The following is a 23,048-nucleotide window of genomic DNA, read 5'->3' as shown; positions in this document are numbered from 1 at the left end:
CTCCTGCTGCTGTTTGTTTTAAGACAAAATGAGGCATTTGAGGGATCTTTCTTATATTTTAAAATGCTTGAAAGGCTCACGTTGATACTAAATGTCAGGTATTGAATTGGTATCTGCATCAAAACCTTTCAAATAATCCCAAACTGCTCTGTCTTTACATCCCGTTCACCTGATGTTCACAGTCGGACCTTTGGGCCTCAAACTGACCTGGAATCTGTCTTGTTGTTGTTGTTCCTCCAGGTGACATTTTCTGATTGCAGCTCTGCGATTGGCTCCCTACCATTGTTTAGCAGTAACTCAACATTACCGTCAAAAAAAATCGCATTGTGCACAAACAATGTCATTGCTTTTCAATCCTGTCGTAAGCAAAGACATAAAGTAAATTAGAATATCTCACAAAATGAGACCAGGAACAGAGTCGGGTAATATAAGGAGAGTTTCATTGTACGCAGACGCGATGTCTGAGACTGTATTCTGGTATCATAATAATATCTTGGATTTATAGTGATATTATGTGCTGAAGAAAGCTTGAAAGGGAGGAAAGATTGTTGACTTGTGGCTGCGATAAGCATCCCTCTCACCACCATTTAGCTGAATTAGTCACAGGCTGTATGAATTTATGATATAACAGTCCTGGTTGCAGCCTGAGGGAAGCTGGCGGTGGGAAGGAAGGAAGGTGGTGGCGGCGATGGCTGCTGGTGAAACCGATCTGTCAGCCCCAGTTCCTGTTCCTGGGATCTGGTGACAAAGCCTGGGCCCAGCTCGCCTCTCCCACCTGCTGTAAATAATAATAAGGTGATGAAGAGAGAGAGCGCCGTCATCGGGGCTTTTTTTAGCTCGTGATTTGTCCTGTTATGGATTTTTCTACAGTGTGAGTGGCTTTCAGGTCAGAGCATCCAAACCCTCCCTCCTCTCCCGCATTAATAAGTGTGAAAGAAGACGGAGCAGACCAGCTGATACAGGACTGGCCTGGACAGCATGTATTTAAAGACTCCAAACCACCATTACGGTCTTATGATATTAGCCCACCCTGTCATTAAAAGGCAGAACCTCTATTTAGCCTTGCTGTCATCAACCCAAAGTCTTGGTAAACATGGTGGACAAGCTGCAGGCCAATAACAACCCAGTTTCAGCCTGTTTTTGTCATCTTGAAACAAGAGAAGAACTGCCTTTTTAACAGAGTGTCTTGTCTTACCTGCCACCTGTGCTTGATGATTCAAGAACAAACCCTCATAAAGCTCACCGGTCGTTGCTTTTGGTGTTTGGCATCAAGCAGTTTGAGATTATTTCGCTGCTGCATTGGCTGGAGGTATCTGAGGAGAACGGTTCCAGCTGAATGGTTCAAATATTTAAAGAAAATGTTAATGTTTTATGCCACTGAGGCACCAGAGGGGTAAAATTAGCCACAAAAAGCTCAGTTTAAGAGTGTTTTTGTCTTTTAGGGGCCCTGAAAACGTAATATAAAACAAAGAACAAAGCCATTTATTCATCCTTCCCATTAAATTAAGCCAAATAATAAGACTCTTGCCATTTCTTTCTTTTTCTTTTCTTCTTGCTTCACTATTCATGTAGCTGGAAATATTGGAGATGGAGGCAGACTGTCAGGTGTTCATTAATTTAGTTAAATATTTACTTGAATCACGTGTCATATTCTTGATATTGTAGTGCAGAGATCTGCCTCACTTTGTCTGATTTGAAGCGTTAATTTCTAACAGCAGAGTTCAGAAGTTAAAAGCTAAAGAGACCCACTTTACAGAACGTATGGATGGAAATTAAGCTTCAATGTTTTCGGTAATCTCTTTGTATTTTGAGTAAAGTGTGTTTAAACGCGAGTCTCTCTGTGTGCAGGGAGTTACTTCGCCAGCCATTTCATCATGGGGGGAGAGAAGTTTGACTCCACCCATCCGGAGGGCTACCTGTTCGGGGAGAACACAGACCTTAACTTCCTGGGGACCAGACCTGTGGCGGTAGGTGTTCTCACACGCTAAGAGCTGTGCTAAACATCAGAAACTCTGCTGCTCACATCACACTGTCCTCCTCATTGAAGGGAACTTTTAATGTTGAAATTTCCATTTCCTCTCGGCCATGTTGCCGTAAAAGCTGTTGTTTTAGAGGTCAAGGATTAACTCTCAGTGTCAAAATGGAACCAAATTGTATGATTATTAAAATATGTACCGTATTATCTGGACTATAAGTCGCATTTATTTAGAAATTTATTTCACAAAATCCAAGACCAAGAACAGACATTTAATATGGAAAAGCAAGTTATCCAACTACACAATAGCACAGAGAACAACAGGCTGAATAGGTGTCTGGTATGTTAACGTAACACATTAACAGTTATTCAGCTACACAGTAGCATAAAGAACACACCTGGGAGGCTGAATAGGCTAAATTAACATAACAAGCCAGCGAGTCCAACAAGCAAGTTTACCGAGCTCCCGATCTCATTCCACGTCGCTGAATCCATTGAATTCTTCATCCTCGTTGTTGCTTCTGAACAACTCAGAAGTGCCGTCTCCTCTTCAGCGAGGCCGTCGTGAGACCCGGCATTCAGCATTCACTTGATTTTCTCAGTGGTACAGGAGCAGCAAATAGTCGTCACAAGCCTAGAGCGCGCTCCCGCAGCTGTAGACAGGAATGTTTACTCCTTGGTTCATGTCAGTCAGTATGAATTAACATTTTAAAACATGTTAAATTTTATTTATTTTGATGTATAAGTTGTACCTGACTGTAAGTCGCAGGACCAGCCAAACTATGAAAAAAAGTGCGACTTATAGTCCGGAAAATACGGTATTTATTCTCAATTCGCCCATTGACCTTTATTTTGATATCTTTGTCTATTAAATGTCAGAAAATAGTGAAAAATGCTCAGAATTGCTTGTTTAATTCGACCAGCAGTCCAAAGCCGAAGATGAAAACAGGGATTTCTTCTGGTATTTTCGCTTAATAGATGACTCAGTTTTGCGTTGGTTGCTGAATTCATTAGTCGACCGGTCGTTTCAGCATCAGAAGGTGTAGCTGTCCTCATTAAACAGGAGTTGATCCGTTTCAGCCGCCCTGACTCCTGCAGCGGCAGTTAGCACGCTCGCTCTCAGACGCTGGCTGAAATTGATTTCAGCGTGTCATCCTCTCAAACTAATTAAAAGTGAAATGACGGCCTGCTGGCTGCACGTATGGGGAGGCTGATAAGTGAGGGATCCTCCGGAGGGTTTGCAACCTAATCATGAACCTGGAGGTCAAACTAATGAGAGCTGCAGATCAAAAAGAGCTCAGGTCCTGAGAGGAAAGACAGAATTTGACACAGACTGAAAGGCTTGGAGGGAGTTAAAGTGTTTGGCTGGAAGTGGAGCTGATATGAAGAGACTCTGCTCCATCTCTCTGTACTAATCTCAGTCGCTCTGCTGTTTCTGTCTAGACTGGGGCTAAAATTAGGAGTGCAGTTTTTCTCCTGATTATGTGGGTGTTTATAATCCTCCTGTGGGCACAGAATTCAGCTGGTGATGGCGTGTTTTTTTTCTTCTTTTATGTGTGACTGAAGCTTTACCAGCATTATATAATGTTTGGTGGTTTCTGAGCAGATGGTGCCGTGGAATCATAAAACCGACCGCAGTTGTTGTGTTCTCGGCCTCCTGCCACCGCTCTACAAATATGATAATGGACGGGGCTATATTTAGGGGTTTTCAGAGACTCCTGTGTGAAGCACAAGGATATTCAAAATGGATTTTTAGCCACATTAGCAGCTCTATGGATGGCAGTGCCAGTCGCTCCACCACTTTGGTCCTGACTGAAATATCTCAACAGCCATTGGATGGATTGCCGTAGATGTTTCTATATATATTCATGCTCCTGAGAGGATGAAGCCTACTGACTTTGGTTTTAGTGAAATGTTAACAAATATTGGATGGATCTCCATGGGATTACAGACATTCATGTTCCCCATAGGATGAATTGTTGTAACTTTGGTGATGGATTAACTTTCCATCAGCTGTTCCTGCCTCACATCTGGCCCGGTCTGTGAGCCAATAGGAGAACAATAGAGTACCCAGGGATGAGGTGCATCACTTCCTGTTCTGCCACTAAAATAAAAAAAACAACTTTTTTAGTTGTCTTAAAGGACGACTGTGTCAGATTTAGGGGGCTCTATTGGCAGAAATGGGACATAATATTCATAATTATAATTCCATTAGTGTATAATCATCACCATGTTTCTACAGTAGCCCAGAAAGGACAAACCAAACACTCTAGAGAGGACTTTTTGCATTTTTTGCAAGGTTCACAGTCACCATAGAGTCTACTACATGCTTGAAAATGGTGAGGCGAGGGGTATTCAGTTGGTTGCAACTTGCCACCTCACCACTAGATGCCACTAAATCCTACACAGTGGTCCTTTAATCCCTTTCTTCTTAGAGAGGGTAACAGGACTGCAGCTTTTGTGGAAACAAATCTGCTATGAGTGAAATAAAAACCCAAGAAAGCCACACAAAGAGTGAATACTTATGAAGAAGTATCAATACCACAGTGTAGAAATCCTGTGTTTCAAGTGAAAGTCATGCATTTGAATTTTTACATTGCTACGTTTTTAGCAGACACAACGTTACGTTGACGTTATTTGTTTTCAAATTTAGTTAAACAAAGGAAACAAAGAGGTCTGCAATTGGAACCTGTTGCCTAATTATCAAATGTTAGCATGCTAGCATGTTAAAATAAGATGGTGAACATGTTAGCATTATTAGTGTGTGCTTGGTAGCATGCTGTCATTAGCATTTAGCTCAAAACACAGCTGTGCTAAATTAAAGCCTCTCAGAGCTGCTAGCATGGCTGTAAGCGTCTGTTTTCACTCACCTGCTTTGAAAAGAGTCGAGCGTGTGTGAGGAAAAACAGGCCGCTGCTCTTATGTTTCGTGATTTTTAATACGTTATAAGACCTACAGTGTTGCCAGTGAGTTTCCTAATGAATGGTTCCTTTCAGCATCTGTTACCCTGTGTGTGTTTGTTTGTGTAGTTTACAGGCGTGACTCCTGCTGAGCCCAGATGTGTAATAGCACTGAATATGGTGCCATTCAGAGCCACACACACACACACACACACACACACACACACACACACACACACACACACACGCACAGATGAGGGGTTGTAGTGTGTGGAGGTATCTGACCACATCCTCAAACCACCTCAGCTCTCTCTTTACGCTCAGTCAGCAACTTCTGGCTTCAAACACACAACAAACTGAGAAGTGAACCACAGATGGGGTCAAGTTCAAAGGTTATGTGTCGATTTTTACGTCAGGGTTTTTAATGTTGGCTTTTAGCGCTGAAGATTGGGCCGGTCACAAGATGTCAGTCACAGACGGTTTTTCACATCCTTATCTGTGACCCGACGCTATCAAAATTCTCCCGATGCGGTAAACGTCGGCCATGTGGCCCCTTTAACCAGCTTTAAATAAAGACAGGCACTGTTTGCTTGACCCTGGACTGTTTTACACTCCTGTGGTCCCTGTGTGTGCAGAAATGTGCCAAACGCTGTCTGAAGTGTCAGCCTCGTCCCTGGAAAGACAGTCTGGGCAGATTTTTTGCTCTGGATCAGCACTTGTCAGCACGGATCTCGCTGGTGCTGACCAACCGAAACGCTTTTGTGTTAAGGTTAAGCTTGTGTAACCCTGAACTCTCTGTGGCGAAGAGAGGAATGTCGGGGCGGTTGGGAGACGATGAATGCCGCTACTCTTCACTCTCAAACATGTATTTTACATCTATAATTTGTTTTCTTTTTGTTTTCAGTTCCCGTATGCAGCTCCTCCACCTCAGGAACCAGTAAAGACGTTACGAAGCCTTATAAACATCCGTAAGGACACGCTGCGGCTCGTACGGTACGCACCTATACCCACCTAAACATATATGCAACCCCTCATTACACCACTGCCGCCTAATTTCATGCCCGCTGAGCTATTTTTAGGCAACAAGCCACAGCAGCTCATTCGAGATAGTGTCAAATCATGCATGTTTTTTTGTGTGTGATTCAAACTTGTATTTTCTTCAGCCAAGCTCGTGAAAACACAATTAAGTGTAACCATATGACACCCAGTTGCCAAATTCAAGCCAAAAATAAAAGCACAAAATGCCCCCATGTCCCTCAAAACAGGACAAGTACTCACATATACAAAAAAAATCATCTATATCAAACATCAAAAATGGGAAAAATGATTCAAAGATCTAAAGAGTCCCCATGTAGATGAATGGCTTTAGATATGTTCCTTACATGACTTTATTTATTGCCGTCTCTTTAATTGGATTTCACGCCTGCTTTATAAATGCACGCTCTCCATGACTCCAGCACCAGGAAATGGAGTTTGGATCACGCTCAAAATGTTCTCCCTCACCCTCCTTCTCCTCCTCCCCCTCCACCCACCTCTGCCACGTGTAGGTGCAGCGAGGACCTGAAGCTGCCGGGCGACGAGGCAGCGGGGAAGAACCGGGCCTGCTACAACATCGAGTTCACCTTCGACGCCGACACACAGGTGGCCATAACCATCTACTACCAGGCCATGGAGGAGTTTCACAATGGAGTGCCCGTGTGCGTGGAAACAGGTTTTCTGATGAACAAATAACTGTGCTTGATGTTCCACTTCGGTCAGTGTCTGTATTTTTCAGTTTGCTGATCATTATCCAGTTTCAATCAGTGGAGTTTTTCTGATATTTTGTCTCTTTGTTAATGCGTGTGCTAATTTGATGCTAAACACTAAACTGCAGTCAAGAGTCTGCAATCACTTCAAATGAGCACAAATTACCTCAAACGTTGCATTTATCCTGGCATAATGTTTTCACAATATTTTTGCACTGGCAATTTGTTTGCAGCAGGTGCATCCTTATACTCGTCCTTGCAAAGTACTCGCTGTCGCACTGTTTCCTCAAGAGACCGCCAGGGATGCGTCGATCGACCGGCTGCCCCCATCAAAGGGGAGCTCCTCTGATTTTGCACATCAAAGTTCTGTAAAACCCTTTGTGGCTCCAGAGGGAGCCGTAAGAGCTGTGATCAAATGTCTGAGCGTCGGCTGCGTCTGAAGACTACAAGTTTGAGAATGAAAGTGTGAGCTTACAGACGTCCGTAGCTCGCTGCTCATCTCTGCTTGTGGCTAGCAGCTCCAGGCTACGTTAGCTGCTGCTAGCGTAACACAGCCGAAGACTATTCTTTGACTGACTGATTTGACGTATTTGACTCACATTAAATACACATTAAAAAATGTAAAGATGTTGTGTATGTGCTATCAGTTGCATTCATCAATCACAGCAGGCTGCAGCTTTTAGCACCACAGCATCCCTGGCCTCGAGTTACTGACATAAAATGGGCTCTCTGCAGTGTGGTACACATATTTTAAATGTGGAAAAGGGACAGAGTGAGCGAGAGTATCGCTAGAGAAAAGCTCGATTCATCGCATCCCTGGTAAATATCAAAAGAGGAACATCTGCTACCTTTAGTTATCAGTTAGAGAACAGATATACAGGCTGGTCTGGAAGCAGCATTTCTGTGAATATTCATGCAGACACTCATATGTTCTGCAAACATGGTCTTGCTTGCTTCAAGTATTAATAGAAAATATCAATATTTGCATATCTTGCATAAAGAGCTGTGTGTGATTCAAGCTCAGTTGGGACAAGATGCTTATCTGCTTATCTTATCTAGTATGTATTATGGTTTAAATTAATTAAAATGCACAGTCACGCACCTGTAATGTCAAATGGTATAAGTGATCGCTTCCTGATATTGATAAGCTGACTGATCTATCCTTCACCCCCATCGTGTGTTTTGTGCATTTGTGTGCGTTGATGTGACTGCGTGTGTGTGTTTCCTGCAGATACCTGCCCCAGGACAGCTCTCTGCAGTCTGAGACGGTGCACTTCAAGAGGGGAGTGTGCCAGCAGTTCTGTCTGCCGTCACACACCGTCAACCTCAGCGAGTGGGCCGACGAGGAGGTACGCCGAGGACGCGTCTGCACGGCGCTGTGCCGTGAAACTAACGCACACTGCAGGTAGACACATGCTTTGCCTCTCCGCTCATCTCCCTGTTCTCTCCTCAGCTGCTGTTTGATATGGACAAAGAGATTTTCCCCATGGTGGTGCAGGCAGTCGTAGACGAGGGGGAAGGTGAGTTACCGTCCGCTCGTCGCTCTGACGGTCTGTTGTGAAAGCAGAGCTGCAGAATTTTAAGCAAAGACGTGTCCCCTGTCTCTCATCTTTGCAGAACATTTGGGTCACTCTCACATTCTGCTGGCGACATTTGAGAAGGTAAGAGCCAGTCAGCAAGTCAGGAAGAGCAATTCAACATTCATGTGAAAGACCTCTGAAAAATGTGTCACTTTTTAGCCTTTTGGACCACGAAAAGACACATTTAAGATAACTAATGATATCATGATAACCAGAATAATGATACTGCAATAACCAAAATATCCCAGAGAACATCTTATCTCACATTAAAGTATTACACTACTCCTCGAATTATGGATTCTAACAAGGACAAACTGCAGTTCATGCAGTGAATTAATACACAACTGTTGCTTTCTTTCCAGCACATGGACGGGAGCTACTGTGTGAAGCCTCTGAAGCAGAAACAAGTGGTGAATACTCCTGCTTTTCTTCTCTCTCTTCCTTCCTCCTTTTGTGTAAAGCTTTTTTTTTTTCCCCGCCTTTGAACGACAAAGATACAACAAAGCTTTATTTCCCTCTTGAACGTTACGCCCGGCCCACGAGAGCTGCTGCCTTTCTTCTTCACGCTGTTCCTTCTCCCCAGGTGGATGGAGTGAGTTATCTGCTGCAGGAGATCTACGGGATCGAGAACAAATACAACAGCCAAGAATCAAAGGTGAATATCAGACGGTGTACTGTCTGCTCCTCTTTGAGTGCATCATAAGTGACATGGCAGCGGAGTAAAATAAAGAAATTCTCTCTCTTTCATTTAAATTTTTTGTTTAATCTCAGGTTGCTGACGATGAGATCAGCGACAACAGTGCTGAGTGCGTGGTGTGTTTGTCGGACGTGAGAGACACACTCATCCTACCCTGCAGACACCTGTGTCTGTGCAACGCCTGCGCAGACACTCTGCGCTACCAGGCCAACTGCTGCCCCATCTGCAGACTGCGTGAGTTCCCGTCGACGGCGAGATGAGAAAAGTGCTTGATGAAATTGATGCAAGCCGCCTCTTAACACTGCTGAAATGTCTGTTTTATTATAATCAGATACAGAGGAATCAACTGAGATTCAGGTTTTGCTCACATGCATACGAAAAATTTGGAAAATGATGATTATCCTGTTGTTCATATGCGAACACTGTTGTAGTTCTTTGGTTAAAAATGCCTCCTAAAGCACAGATTTGTTAAAGCTGGTTTCAGTGAATCTGTGTGTACACGTCAAACAGAGAGTTTGGGAAATGATGATGACTGCTGGTCAGTTTAGCTAGGCCGTGTGCCAGAAAGGTGTTAAATAACTGCAAATAAATAAATAGTTAGCTAAGGTTGAAGGTCGTATGGACGGACTTGTTGTTTATGTGTGTCACTGGAAAAAAGCATTATTTAATCTGCAGACTGTTTAACATTGCAGGAAGCACAGTTACAGTCTTTTAGACGCTGGACAAGATGTTTGTGTGTTTTCCACACTGAGGCGATTCTCAGGTTCAGCCTCATGCAGCATGTATTTCAAGGCGTTCCTCTACAGAAGCACAACATTTCAGCGATAGCCACTGCAACTGACTTATCACTGCTGACTGACCGCTGCAGCCGAGGGAAGGGTTTAAACGGACACACGGGGGGGAGAAAGACTAAAGCAAACAAACAGCGAGAGACTTTAACGTCTCGTAGCAGCTCCAGTTCAGTGTGTTATGATTGAAGCAGCTGGTGGTGGTTAAAAGGAGGATGATATGTTATTTTTTTTTATCTGTTTACTGGAATAATGTAGTCAAAGGAGTTCTACAACAAAAATCTCTGAGCTGAGCTTGTTTCTGAGCTGGGAAGATCAGGCTGTTTAATGTGTCCACACATATGGCCTCACATATGTTGAGCAGCAGGAAACGCTTTGTTTCACGCTCCATTTCTTTTCAGATCTGTTCAACACGGTGAAAACAGCCCAACACTGGATCTCACACAACAGCACTTTATGCATTTTAGGGTCCTTTGTATCAGCAGATGATTGGTCCCTTTTTTAAATTAATTGTGGCCTTGAAATGTATCAGTGGTTCTCCTGAATTGTAAATGTCAGTGCTATAATTATTATCATGCTGACAGATGATTTAAATCTCTTTTGTCATTCTGTTTTGCTTTCAGCTTTCAGAGCTCTGCTGCAGATCCGAGCCATGAGGAAGAAACTCAGCCCTCTTTCACCGACCAGCTTTAACCCCGTCATCACTTCACAGACGTCTGACTCAGAGGAGCACTCGGTGAGCAAACAAACACAACGTGTAGAAGGTAATGACCGTTCTCAGTCCCAGCGAATTCACCGCCGCGCTTTCTTCGTTCGCAGGCGTCGGAGCACATCCCTCCAGGCTACGAGGCGGTGTCTCTCCTGGAGGCGCTGAACGGCCCCCTCAACACCTCCTCGGTGGGCCCTCCTCCCCTACACTCGGGTCCCAGCCACGTGTCCGGAGCGCTGCCCCCGTACAGCAGCGAGCCTCACCCGGCGCCGGCCCGCTCGCTGTCCCCTCTGGACCACTCCAACTCCAGTCAGGGGCTCAAACTCAAGAAGAGTGGCTCAAAGTGAGTGTGGCCGACGAATGTCTTGAGGGAATTATGGGCAAATCATAGGCATGTTTTCAAAATATGTTTAAATATTCAAATGAACAGTCATCGTACCCTCATTATAACCACGTCCTGCTGAGATCACACATTTTTTAAATGTCCTTGTGTTGCTTTATTGTGTCCGACTGGTCCAGGTGCATCAAACCCACTCCTGTTTTGTCCATTGTGTTGCTTATTTTAGGTCCCTTTCCCAGAATTCATCTGTGCTTCCTGAGGAGGAAGATGAGAAGTCTTGCAGTGAATCGGAGGCCTGTCGCCACAAACTCGCTGTGGACCAGCAGGAGGTGTGTGTGTGTGTGCGTGTGTGTGTGTGTATGTGTGTGTGTGAGAGAGCGAGAGAAACACAAAGAGGAAAAACCTTTTTGTTTACCTCAGTGTCAGATATCTCCAAAGGCTGCGCTGCTTGTGTGTTTGTGTGTGGAGGATCTTGTGGTGTTGTGAGCTCCTCTCTCACTGCTGCGCTTGTTGTTTTTCAGACCGGAGTGACTCCAGACAGCGAGAACCTGACTCTCTCCTCGTCTGGAGCCATCGACCAGTCATCCTGCACCGGGACCCCGCTCTCCTCCACCATCACCTCCCCTGAAGGTGCACACACACACACACACACACACACACACACACACACACACACACACACACACACACACACACGTTTTCTCTCTTGTGAGGGCCTTGGTCGACATAATGCGTCCCCAGCTCCTACCTCTAACCCTAACCATCACGACTAAATAACCCCAACCCTTACCCTTAACTTAATCTTAAGTCTTAACCTTCAAACAGTCCTCAAAGTGGCCAAAATGTCCCAGCAGTGCAGGAATGTCCTCACAGTCTCCTCATCTCAGTCTGTCCTGAGAGTCATTGTAGATGAGCTCACCAAACCCTGGCAATGAGTCTGCATTTCACAGTTCACCCGTTCTACGTTTTCCGAGTCCGCTCTCTCGACTCCGTGGTCCCGCCATCTAACCGCTCGACTCCCAGGCTGTCCATTCCCTGGACCCGACAGCAGCACGCTGCCCGGATATGGGAGGTAACTCCGGAATCGTCGGAGAATCACAAAGCAAAGGAGGAGACACTGTTTCCTTCCTGGAGTCCTGAAGAGGACTCCTTTTGTTGAGATGGGGACTCATTCATTGGTAGTTGAACTGTGGGTTTTGTACTGAGCGCTCACTGCTTCCTTAGACGACGTCTGAGAGCACTTTCAAGTTCAGTATCTAGTTATCATTATGGATAATCCATATTTTTAAGAGTCTGTTCACACTGATACAGCCTCATATCAGGCCAATTAGGCCTAAATAAATGTCATTATTTTATTATTTATTTGAAAGAGTGCCCCCCCCCCCCCCCCCCCCCCACCCACAGTGTCTGCTTGGAAAAATTCTGGCCTTTGGATCAATGTGTTTGAGGCTGAAGCGAAACACGCATAAAAAGAGGGAAAATAAAATCGTCTCGTTCAGTCGTCCAGTAACATCATAAATTTGTCACACAGTCTTTATGTATTATGCACAAAGGTTATCTGTTTAATAAATGAGGAAAAAAAAAAAAATTGGGCTGGAGCCGTCCAGAGCTGAGCTCAGCAGCCCGATCGATGCGCCTGTCTCCAAATTCGGAGAGGGACGATGTGGCACAGCAGCAGCGTCTCCATGAATTACTTAATTACTTCAATAATTTAATCTAACTACTGATGTGGGACTGTGATCTTATGGAGGACTTGTTAAACTCCTAAACGCTTTTCTGCACAGCAGACGGGTAAGTTGTTAGCTCCAGTGTTTCCTAAACCATAATTTTAATGCAAAAAAGAAAATTCATGTGCCACTGGTGGTGTGTTTGGGTCATTCATCTTTCTTTATTTGAACAGGAGCAATGCTTGAAGAACATTAACCTGATATAAAACCAGAAGAGATGTAGTTCACCAGGTTTTAGCAAATTGCTGTTTTCCACCCACAGTCTGTGGGCAGGAGGTAGAATGATATATTTATTGTCTTTGGTGTGTTTTTGGACTTCACAATGCTTCTTGGAGGTGAACTTTTTCCCTCAAATTCATTTAAAGGGTCCCCTCACCCAGCAGTGATACTGCTTGTTCTCACGCACCAGGTGTCAAATATCAGGCGAGCGCGTGGCCCTTTCCCTAAATGAATAAATAAATAAAAGAAAGCCGTAAAAGTCACCCATGTCTGAATGACAAAAAGCCACGACTTCAACAGCCTGCAGGAGCCTGTCTGAAAAGAGCTTTAGTGTTCTCATTTTTAAGGTCATCTATAGTATGCGGCTGTGCTTGTTCTTGATTTTTCTCTGTGAAATACAATTTCTCTGGCAGCTGACATGCGGTTTGTTTCTCCGTGTTTCAGTCTCTCTATTAAATGAATGTAAGATGTCAGATTATGCAGTGGTGTACATTCAGGATGAACATTTCCTCCAAGTGTGGTGTGCAATATCTCTGAAGTTTGGCAAGAAGGCTAAGAGCCGCATGGAGCGTTTGAACATAAGTATGAGGTTGAACCACCTCAGCGTCATGTATTGGTGCCATTGGATCAGATTTTATGGGAAATTTGCTGGATGGCACAAAACAGGAAGCGAGGACTGTTATTCCAGCTGGAGTCAAAGCCTGGATGAAATAATAACTTCAAACGTATCCTGTCGTACAGAACGAATCCCGGTGTAGTCGGGCTTCCAGCTTGTGTTGCTGATGGAGGTCTGGAGGGAATTCAGTCAAACAGGCTTGAGGTTCTGAGAGCTTTAGAAACGCTCAGTCAGCCACCTCTCGTCCTTTAAGAGTTTAACGTACAGGAGAGGATTAGCTTAGCTTAGCATAAAGACTGGAAGTGGGGGGAAACAGCTAGCCATGCTCTGTTTGAAGCAGCACCTTTAAAGTCACAAATTAGCATGTTAGTTTATCTGGGTTGTTTAAATCGTACTCAGGAATGTACGCTAACTGTTTCGTGGCTAACACGTTACGCATCCACCTGACACTTCTGTGCAGTGTCTCCAGCTGTAGCGCAGGTTGTCAGATCACTTTTTTTTTCGTATCTCACCTCACAACCAAAGAAAACAATCCTCCGACCCCGAGCCGGACCGTGATGTGTGTCTCCGTCTGTCTGCCAGACCCAGTGAGCAGCAGCCTGGTCCAGTCAGTGATGTCCATGGCCTCGTCGCACTCGCAGCACTCCCACATCAGCACTGACACCATGTCCTCCATGTCAGGGTCCTACCTGGCCGGGGCCGAAGGCGAGCACGGGGGGGATGATGGGGGAGACGGCGAGGGCGAGGAGAACCAGGACGCCCCCATGGAGAGCCGAGGGCCGTCGCAGCAGGACGGGGTGAGGAGTCCAGGGGTGGAGGGATGGATGGAGGGGAAATCGGCTTGAAATGTGTCATAAACATGTCGTCTTCTCATTGGACTGTCTCTCTCTGTTCATTCAGGAGTTTTCCCAGGAGCCAAAGGAGCAAAACTACTCCATGGCTGTAGAGGAGCAGGACTCAGAGGTGACTGTAATACACCGATGTTTGCTCGGCAGGGTGTGATTAATGCTCATTTTATGTATTAATGTGGTATATATGTAAAGCTTTACAAAGATTTTTTTCTGTTTCCTCCAGGGAAATGATGTCACTGAAGAGGACTGCTCCTCCCCGTCGAATGGGAAAGGTAACTATGGTGACCATCCCTCACTTTTCACCCCTGACCCCTCACCTCCCTTTGCATCTGTTGCTCTCAGGCCATGTGAAAAAGACCTTTCATACAAACTATATATTACAGACTGAGCAGTCGCTCTAATATATCGTTGCTGTCCATAAATCTTTTTGAATCATGGCTGAGTAATGACAACCCTTTTAAAATAGAGGGAATAAATATCAAATGCTGCCCTCTAGATGAGGCAGTCCCTTTCGAAATGCACGTAACATTGGCTGAAACCACCACAACATGCAGTAAATGGCTTCTCATACGGTGTGTGTGCACTAGAACCTCGGTCCACTTCACAGTTAAGACGACCAAAACGTGTAACGATTGTCACTGATTGTCCCACTGCAGTCACACAAACCTGGACTAGATGAGACAAGAGCGGGGCTCCGAGTCGAACACTGTGATCATATAAAATCCGCAGCATCCAGAAATATTTCTGTTTTAGTTCAGAAAAGTTAGAAGCGCTCTGTTAACTCCACTAATCTTCACAATGCGGCCGCAGGCTCGCAGCGCCTGTTAGACACCAGCAGCCCGAAGACGCTGCCTGAGTCCCACCGCTCACAACAGTCCTCGTCTCGAGTTTGTGAAGGGATAGACGGGAACATTCACTGCCTCTGGCTATGAACTAATTCAGGGACTGGATCCTCCAAAGTCTGTCTTCCTGGACTGAAATAACAAGGCCTGTTCCATTTCAAAGGCTCCTCCAAGTCCGGCAGAGAAATTCAAGTTTAATTGAAGTCCAAGTTTCACAATCCGCTGTTTGTTAAGAGTTGGGAAAGAGTATGTGACCCCCCCTCGTGTTGGTATTCATTAGGTTCTGCCATACTTTGTGTGGTTCAACAAGTAGTTAGCCTAAGCTTTGGATGTATTTATTGACCGTCTACACCTAGCATAACTTTAGCCTCAAGCCAAAACGTAGTTAAAACAATTTTGGCTATCTGTCCCTCACCTTCAGCCTCTGCATTAGGCGGACATGTTTCCCACCTGTCTCTCCACTGAAAAAAATAACTGATATCAACCCTGCATCCTTTGGACGGTCCAGCCCCCGAACTGTCCCACAGCTGACGGATCAGGCAGTGAAAAGTCAGCAGGACCTGCACTCAAACAATTAGAGGCAAATATCGACTGATTCCAATTGATCGGCGCGTCCTTTGACTCGCAACAGGAAATGAGCACGTAGGCATCATAAGGTTCTGCTGCACACCAGGCTACTGGCTTGCATTTGCATGATTTGCACCACTTTGTAAATGTTTGTGTGTCCACGTGTATGCTCTCTATGCTTGTGTGTTTGCTGTATGTGTATGAGGGCCATCATTTACGTGTTCTCGCTCAGCAGAGCTCTGCACGGTGCATTCGCTTTTCTTAGCTGCTGCATCACGAAGTGAAGTGCTCCATCGGTGTGTGTGTGTGTGTGTGTGTGTGTGTGCGTGATGGAGTGCTAAAGAATGTGCTGAGGTACATGGAGAGTGTGAGTCAATGAACAGTAACGCTTGAACGAGATCACCTTCATTAGACAACAGTTTGAAACTTGTGTATGTAAATTAGTTTCTCTGTGGATTGTGTGTGTGTGTGTGTGTGTGCGCGCGCGTGTGTGTGTTCGGACACCTCGGGCCAGCCTGAAACGATCTCTGAGTACCTGTGAGTTACTGAATGACCTTTCAGTTCTTTAGGAGACGAGCGGACCTGTGCCTGACAGACTGTGAATGTGCACACGCGCTATAGGATGTATGTTTGCACGCACATGTGTGTGCATCTGCACCGGCGCTGCCAGACAGCTTCTGTGTGTGCCCTGTCTGTGTCTCTGTGCTGAGCTGCCAATCATCCAGTCATCTCTGCCAGTTTCTCCTCATTAACACACACACACGCACACACACACACACACGCACACACACACACACACACACACACACACACACACACACACACACACACACACACACAGGCTTGCTGCAGGCATGAGGCACTTGCACATATTAAACATGCCAGTATCTGTTTTCTGGCCATGCTGGAACAGGTGGAAAGATGCGAATCCACTAATTTCTCATCTTATCTGATTAGAAATAGACACCAAAATCAGAAGATCATTCGCTCTAGTGAGTCACGATTAAGTATCAGTAAACAGTGTTGAGTGACAGAACAGAATGGCAGCTGAAAATAACAGGGTCAACAAGTCTGCTGGTTTTGTTTAAATTAGTAAAATTCATGGAAAAACTACACTGTAACTTTACAGACAACAGTTTTCTGAAGTGTTCCTGAGCCCATTTAATAATCTCCTTCATCCAATCACGTGTTCACAAAGTGGTGAACCTCGCTCCATCCTCGCTCGTGAACGACTGAGCCTTTCCAGGATGCCCCTTTCATACCCAATCATGATACTATCACCTGTTACCAATCAACCTGTTTACCTGTGGAATGTTCCAAACAGGTGTTTTTGGAGCGTTCCACATCTTTCCCAGTTTTTAGTTGCTCCTGTTAATTGATTAAATGTCAAAAATTACTACATTCTGTTTTATTTGGTTTACACAGCGTCCCAACTTTGTTTTGGAACTGGGGTTGTATCATGAAGGTATCAGTAAACTATATTGTACGCAATGATACAGTTTTTGGAAAAGCAGTTCAGATTAGATAACCAGGTGGGGATGCCTGTTTGCTGACCCACTTTAAGAACAAGATAATCCATCACACTGATGCAAAGGTCATATAAAAGTCTGATTTTGCCTTTAAGTTCTGTCCACGATCCCTATATGGTAATAATAAAACTTGGATAAAACAGTAAATTAATGTGCAAATGAAAAAAGAACCCACACATTTCACAGCACTTTTAGACACGAAAGGCACAAATCTCTCCTGCTGTATTGTAAACTAGAGATCAAGTTATGCTGACATGTTCTCTCAGCGAGTGTCATTTCCCTGTAAACAGTCTGTCCAAAGTCTAGCGAGCGGCCAAATGATAAATCTCTAAAAAAAGACTTTGATCTCTGTACAGAAAGTCTCAGTCTTTGCAGAATCAGAGCGAATGAGTTTGATTTTGGTGTCCGTGGGACAAACTCTCGTGTAGAAGTCAGATACATGGTGGTAAAACGCAGAAATGTTTCATCATGTATCATCGTCTTAATGCCGTTCCAGCATGGCCGACCTCACCCCTCCACCTCTGACACCCTCCCCCTCCCCTCCCTCACCCTGCCTGTCCCTCCCCCCTCCCCCCGCTGTGCCTGGCTGCTCTTGTTTGACCTTTGCCCTCGCTTGCAGGTGGGCGGAGCAGGTGTCCAGAGTTGGCCAATAACAATCAGGGCGTCGCCCTCTGTGACACGCCCTCTTTGGGGTTGGATAATGAGCAGGCTCCCGACAGCCGATTCGCCGGTGAGTGGCAACCTCTCGAACATGGACCGATGAGAGCTGAGGACTCGGCACGAGAGTGAGGGGAGGGAGGGTGAGGAGAGGAAGGGTGAGGAAGATGACGAGGGGGAGCAGAGGCAGAGTGCATGAGTTCGTCAGTCAGAAGAATTAAGGATTCCTGGCACATTAGCTCGCTACGCTAACATGCTGATGCAAACTAAAGCAAGAAAGAAACAAGAAAAACAAATCAGATTTTTGAATTTTTGTCAGATTTAGTGGCAGTTAGGGAGCAGAGAGGAGGTTTTGTAGCATCGTTGCCCAGCATGAAGATCTGGAGGCCTCCTTCTTCTCTTCATCCCTACCCTTTGGTGTTGTGGTGCTTCATTGCTTTTCCAGTACTGGTTAGCTATGCACTCTCTCCCTCCCTCTCCCCTTCAGCTGAAGCCTCGTGTGTGTTTCTGTGTGCGTGTAAAGTGCATCTTATCGCGTGTCGGACGAGTGCTTTCTGCATGCCGTGTTTTCTGTTCCTGAGTGAGAGAGAGAGAGTCTGGTCCATCCCAGAGTTCATGTTCAGCGTCTGCCAGCTCCGAGCCGCTTCGCCAAACATCTGTAACCCTCACCCCCTCCATCCCCCCCTCCTGTCCTCTCCTGGTCCTCCTCCCTGCTTCCTCACACTCGGTGAGTTACTGTGATGAGAGCTAAAGGAGTCAATCCTCCCGATTTGCTGTTTTTAAGAGTTTTGGTTGTTTAATTAGTAATTGCGGGCTGAGACTTGCTTCACAGCCTTTAGCTCTGCATCATTGTCGTAGCTCTCAGCCTCTCCCCCCCTCCAAAACCCTGATTTACCTTCATTCACTTGAATCCCCCCCCGTTGGTCTTTTATGGTGGATGGTGTGACATGTTTTCTCTTTCTGTGTCGTAAAAGTGTTCTGTTATCTCTCTGTTTCTCTCCTTTCCCCCGTCATTCTTCGACATCTTCTGCTGTCTTTTCCTGGACATTTTTTCTTCCTGCCTCTCTCTCCTTTCTGTCTTTCTTTCGCTCCTCTCCTTTGTCTCTATTTTCCTTCTCTCGCCTTCTTTCGGATGGACAGATGAGGAGTCGTGCCCAGTGCACATTGAGGACTAGGTATGGAGTTATGGTTAGATGCTAGATCAGACACCAGGGTCATATATTGTAGATTACTTTGTGTTGTTAACTCGTTTTATCTGTCTGTTGTGGTTCAATTTTATTTAAAGTTCCTGCCCTGGCATTGATTAAACCCCCCAAAACTAATCTCTGTTCATAAAAATTACATATTTAGATGGTTTTTTCCATTAAAAAATACCTGTCTCATGTCTCAAAATAGATGTGTCAGTCTATGAATATGCAAATAATCTACCTCCACCCACCCCTCCGTCACTCGCCTGCAGCTCGAGCCCACCTGCCCACCAAACACACAAACCTCTGCTTGATTTCTGCTACTTTATGCCACACACACAATGGCAAAAGGAGTAATACAGGAGTAATTCAGCCATACATGTTTGAACCAGAAACCGACTGAGGAAGAGGAGGAGCGATTGTACAGGGCGGCACAAGTCGATGTATCAGGATGGTAACGTGTTTCTCCGTCACTCTGTACAACTTTACAAATGTAATGGTAATAGATAACATGAGCCTTCTGCTTGACTGCGTTATCTTGATATGAAAAGCCGCATGACGGGATTGATTTCTTCGGTATGAAACCCTGGCTGCCTGAATCCATGTTTCTCTGCTTATTTCGCTCCTCATATGTCCTGTAGTATATGAAAAACATCCCTTACACATGCTATCAAGGTTGAAAACTTGATTTTTATTGGAGCGGCCCTTTAAAACTGCAGTGTTTGTCTTCTCTCAGTCACAGCTCAGAATCTGCCTCTCATTATATTTTGTCGTATTTTCACGTTGCGCAGTAGTGTTTGAGGTGAGCACGCTTTGATTGCTGATGTTATTCATTATTCATATTGGTTGAGACCTGAAACTATCAATAATTAATTTTATTCCCTGAAAGTTGCATTTATTCTTGATGATATTTACTGTTGAGTCAGCGTAGTTTTTTTTAATTCAATGAATAACACATTCACATTCAACAAAGTATTGTGCCATTTAAGAAAAATATCACGTCCTCTGCAGTGGAAGCCAAGAAGCCAAGTTTAAGTCCCAGTAGGGCGACTTTGTTTTTATCCAGATAAACACATTGATCTTTGTCTCAGGTCTAACCAGACTGCAGCATGAGTCATCAAAGATGCCTTTTACAGGATGAAAAGAGATGGATTTTGATTTATGAACACCCAAAAAATGCTTTTTGTGACATGTTTTGACACACAGGATAAGAGTGCTCAATGCATTTTTCATTTCTGCAGTGGGTGCAGGTTAATTAATTTTGCTTTAAGAGCAGCAGAAAGTAATCAAGGAAGTGTCCCGTGAAGGCGAAGTCGTACGTAGAGTAATGCCAGGATCAGACTGCAGGCCATCTGAGTCCTTTTAGAGCTCACTCTGTCATATTAAGTGATCTCGCTGCCTTAACTTCCTGCAGTTAGTGAGACACATGTCAGACTACACGTCCAAAGCCCACCAGTCATTGCAGAACCTGCACAGTGTTATTGGACAGGACAGATTAGTCAAGTTTCCATTCAAATTAAGCACAAATTTGAACCCATTTTCGACTGCTGTTCTTCCTTGAGTTAGCTGCTAACTGCTGCTAGCTGCCCTTTAAATCCCCGGGCGGCGGGACATAACACATCATCAGGCCATCGCACCCCCTGCCCAGTCCTGCCGGCTCGAGCGTTTTTACACAGATGTTGATGAGTCAGCTCTGTTGGTACCTCTGCTGCCGAACAACAACGCTGCCACATCCTGAGTTTGTAGGTTTTAACGGCACAGCGTTCCTGCCTCGAACAGGCCGGGTTGAAGGGGAATATGAGACACCACATGTGATAAACGACAGCTCGTCCTGCTTTGTTCTCACTGAAAATGAGCAGAAAATGTAGGACTCTGCTATTCTGTGTCTCTGTCTTGTGTCAGGTTTGGGGAAATGTCCTCTGAGTGACGCTTCTTGTAGCGTGACCCTCTTTCTCTGTCTTCGTCTCTCCTCCAGGTCTGATGTACCTCGGGGGCTACAGGCCTGTTTTGGAGCCCCTCCCCCACCACACCTCCACCAGCAATATCAACCTGGAGGAGCAGGGGGCTGAAAACAGGGACGGCCAGAGTCCTAAACATCCCCGCCGCGGACCACTCATTGTGTAACACTCTCAAACAAACACGCGCACACACACACACAAAACACACAAAACACACAGACTTCTCCGTCCAGAGTCTGCTCTTCTTACCCTGCCATAGTGCTGCATCACTGGATACTGTCCTCAGTGAACAGGGAAACCCCTCATCCTCCTCCTCCTCCTCCTCCGTCTGTCTGAACATTTCCTGGATTGATCGTCTTCGCTGGCGCTGAAACTCCTCTCGAGTGGAAAGAGGAGGGAAGAGGAACAGAACGGCCTCACCTGTCCGTCGTCTGTGCACTTTTATCTCACAGGAGTTTTTTGTTTTGTTCTTTTTTTTTTTTTTTCTGTCTGTGACCTAACGTGTCGTGGGAATGATTCGCCTACTGCTACTTTGTTATTTATTACCTGTAGGTCTAACCAATCAGAGCCGAGTATTGTGACACTATCTCTAGAGAAACACATGCTGCTCCTCTCCTTTCCTCTCCTCTATTACCAGCCAAACAGTCAGGGGCTACTGTGATCGGCAATCGGATTTATTACTAATGTACTTCTTCTCTGTCATAAACTGTATGTTGAACGAGTGGTCGGACACTTCAAACGTCAGCTCACGCCGGGCTACCGTACCATAGCGAGCTAAAACCGTGCTGACCCCTCTCCTCGGATCAGGGAGCTCCCGTCTCGACTTCGCATGCAGCTTTCGACTTCTGCTGATCCTCTCATTCCCGCCATGATTTTCAAACACCTCTGCTGAATGTGAACGCGGAAGCGGCCGGACTTGCAGGGCGGCGGCGGGCGAGCCAGGAAACGGCGGCCAAAATGGACAGAAACGGACTGAGACAAAAAAAAAAAAACACGTGGCACAGAATGTAGGACGACGAACGCCGATCTGTCGAGAAGGGGAATGTATGTGACATTTAAATCGTCACGTAAACTGGAATTAAACTTTGAACCCTGGTTATCTAAACACACACACACACACACACACACACACACACACACACACACACACACACACACACACACCATGCCACCCTCTCCTTCTGCAGCTCCATCTTAGCATGTCAGTATTACCGTAGTGCAACTGGAAATCACCAAGTACCACCAAGCAATAAAGATGCCCGATGTGCATCTCCTCCTCTTCTCCTGCAGGAGGACGCTCAAACAAGAACTGTGTTTGCACTGGCTCCTTACATTCAGATTCAGCCACTTCAATGTGTTTGTTATTTTTTTTTTAAATCTTAATTTTGCCATTGTAAAGGGATTCCTTGTGAGAATAAAACCATCATGCAGTGAATTTGAAAAGCTACACGTGAGCTTTCGACCACACTGTGGCCAGCTGGCATTTTGCTCACCCTCATGTTCCCCGTTAGTCATCCCGACGAGCCGTTTCCTCCTCGTTTGTGAAGCTTTCAGTTGTTTTGGTTTTGTATAACTTTAATGTATAGCTCACCTGTTGTTGACGTTCTCCGTTTCTGTGTTTTAATTTGTTGCAAAACACTGTGTCGTTTAATAGAATGTGGATGAAAACATGTGAAAAACTTGTAACGGTTTACACACTTGCGCACACACACATGCGTGCTCACATAACAAATAACTGAAAAGGGACAATATCAACATTTAATGCACTATTAGCTGTTTCCTAGACAACACACTTTGCGGTGCATGAGGCGATAGTAGAGTAAGCATGTTAGTCTAGGTCAGCCTGCACCCTCCTGTAGAATACTCGATGGTGGATCACTGCACACATAAAGCCGTACCATATCCTTCTGCAGTGTTATATATCGGTTGCTGGTTCCTTATTCCCTTGGCCCGAACTGTTACGGTCAAGAGTGCTGCACTACTATATCCAAGCTGCAAACAGTCATGTGATCACTGTCCAAATGTGTAGATGAAGCGGCTCTCTGGCACCAGTCGCAGTATGATATCAAAGGAATGGGTCCCGACCCCACTTTTCTAGAACTACGAGTGAAAATGTAAAAGAAGACATCAAACGGACAATAAAGTTTTTGCATCTAAACAG

The 23,048-nt window shown here is 45.2% G+C and overlaps 1 protein-coding gene across 5 annotated transcripts in view; it reads left to right on the top strand.

The window, feature by feature from the left end:
• rnf157 (ring finger protein 157) overlaps positions 1-23,048 on the top strand; it is a 24,289-nt gene extending 1,241 nt beyond the window's left edge. Inside the window, exons 2-20 of one of the 5 annotated variants that reach the window (XM_076760241.1) lie at positions 1,849-1,967; positions 5,780-5,868; positions 6,423-6,572; positions 7,852-7,969; positions 8,074-8,140; positions 8,238-8,281; positions 8,563-8,610; positions 8,784-8,855; positions 8,972-9,131; positions 10,309-10,421; positions 10,505-10,737; positions 10,961-11,063; positions 11,256-11,364; positions 13,879-14,093; positions 14,197-14,259; positions 14,371-14,419; positions 17,705-17,815; positions 18,883-18,917; positions 20,905-23,048. In XM_076760241.1, the coding sequence (XP_076616356.1) occupies positions 1,849-1,967; positions 5,780-5,868; positions 6,423-6,572; positions 7,852-7,969; positions 8,074-8,140; positions 8,238-8,281; positions 8,563-8,610; positions 8,784-8,855; positions 8,972-9,131; positions 10,309-10,421; positions 10,505-10,737; positions 10,961-11,063; positions 11,256-11,364; positions 13,879-14,093; positions 14,197-14,259; positions 14,371-14,419; positions 17,705-17,815; positions 18,883-18,917 (1,898 nt within the window). In that variant the 3' untranslated portion in view covers positions 20,905-23,048. The remainder of the gene's footprint in view (positions 1-1,848; positions 1,968-5,779; positions 5,869-6,422; positions 6,573-7,851; positions 7,970-8,073; positions 8,141-8,237; positions 8,282-8,562; positions 8,611-8,783; positions 8,856-8,971; positions 9,132-10,308; positions 10,422-10,504; positions 10,738-10,960; positions 11,064-11,255; positions 11,365-13,878; positions 14,094-14,196; positions 14,260-14,370; positions 14,420-17,704; positions 17,816-18,882; positions 18,918-20,904) is intronic. The other 4 variants (XM_076760243.1, XM_076760240.1, XM_076760242.1 and 1 more) reach the window with 4 other exon arrangements.

This window comes from Chaetodon auriga, chromosome 20 (genome assembly GCF_051107435.1).
Source record: "Chaetodon auriga isolate fChaAug3 chromosome 20, fChaAug3.hap1, whole genome shotgun sequence".
Classification (NCBI taxonomy): Eukaryota; Metazoa; Chordata; class Actinopteri; order Chaetodontiformes; family Chaetodontidae; genus Chaetodon; species Chaetodon auriga.
The sequence above is the reverse complement of the archived record's forward strand: the minus strand, read 5'-3'. Positions and strand labels throughout refer to the sequence as shown.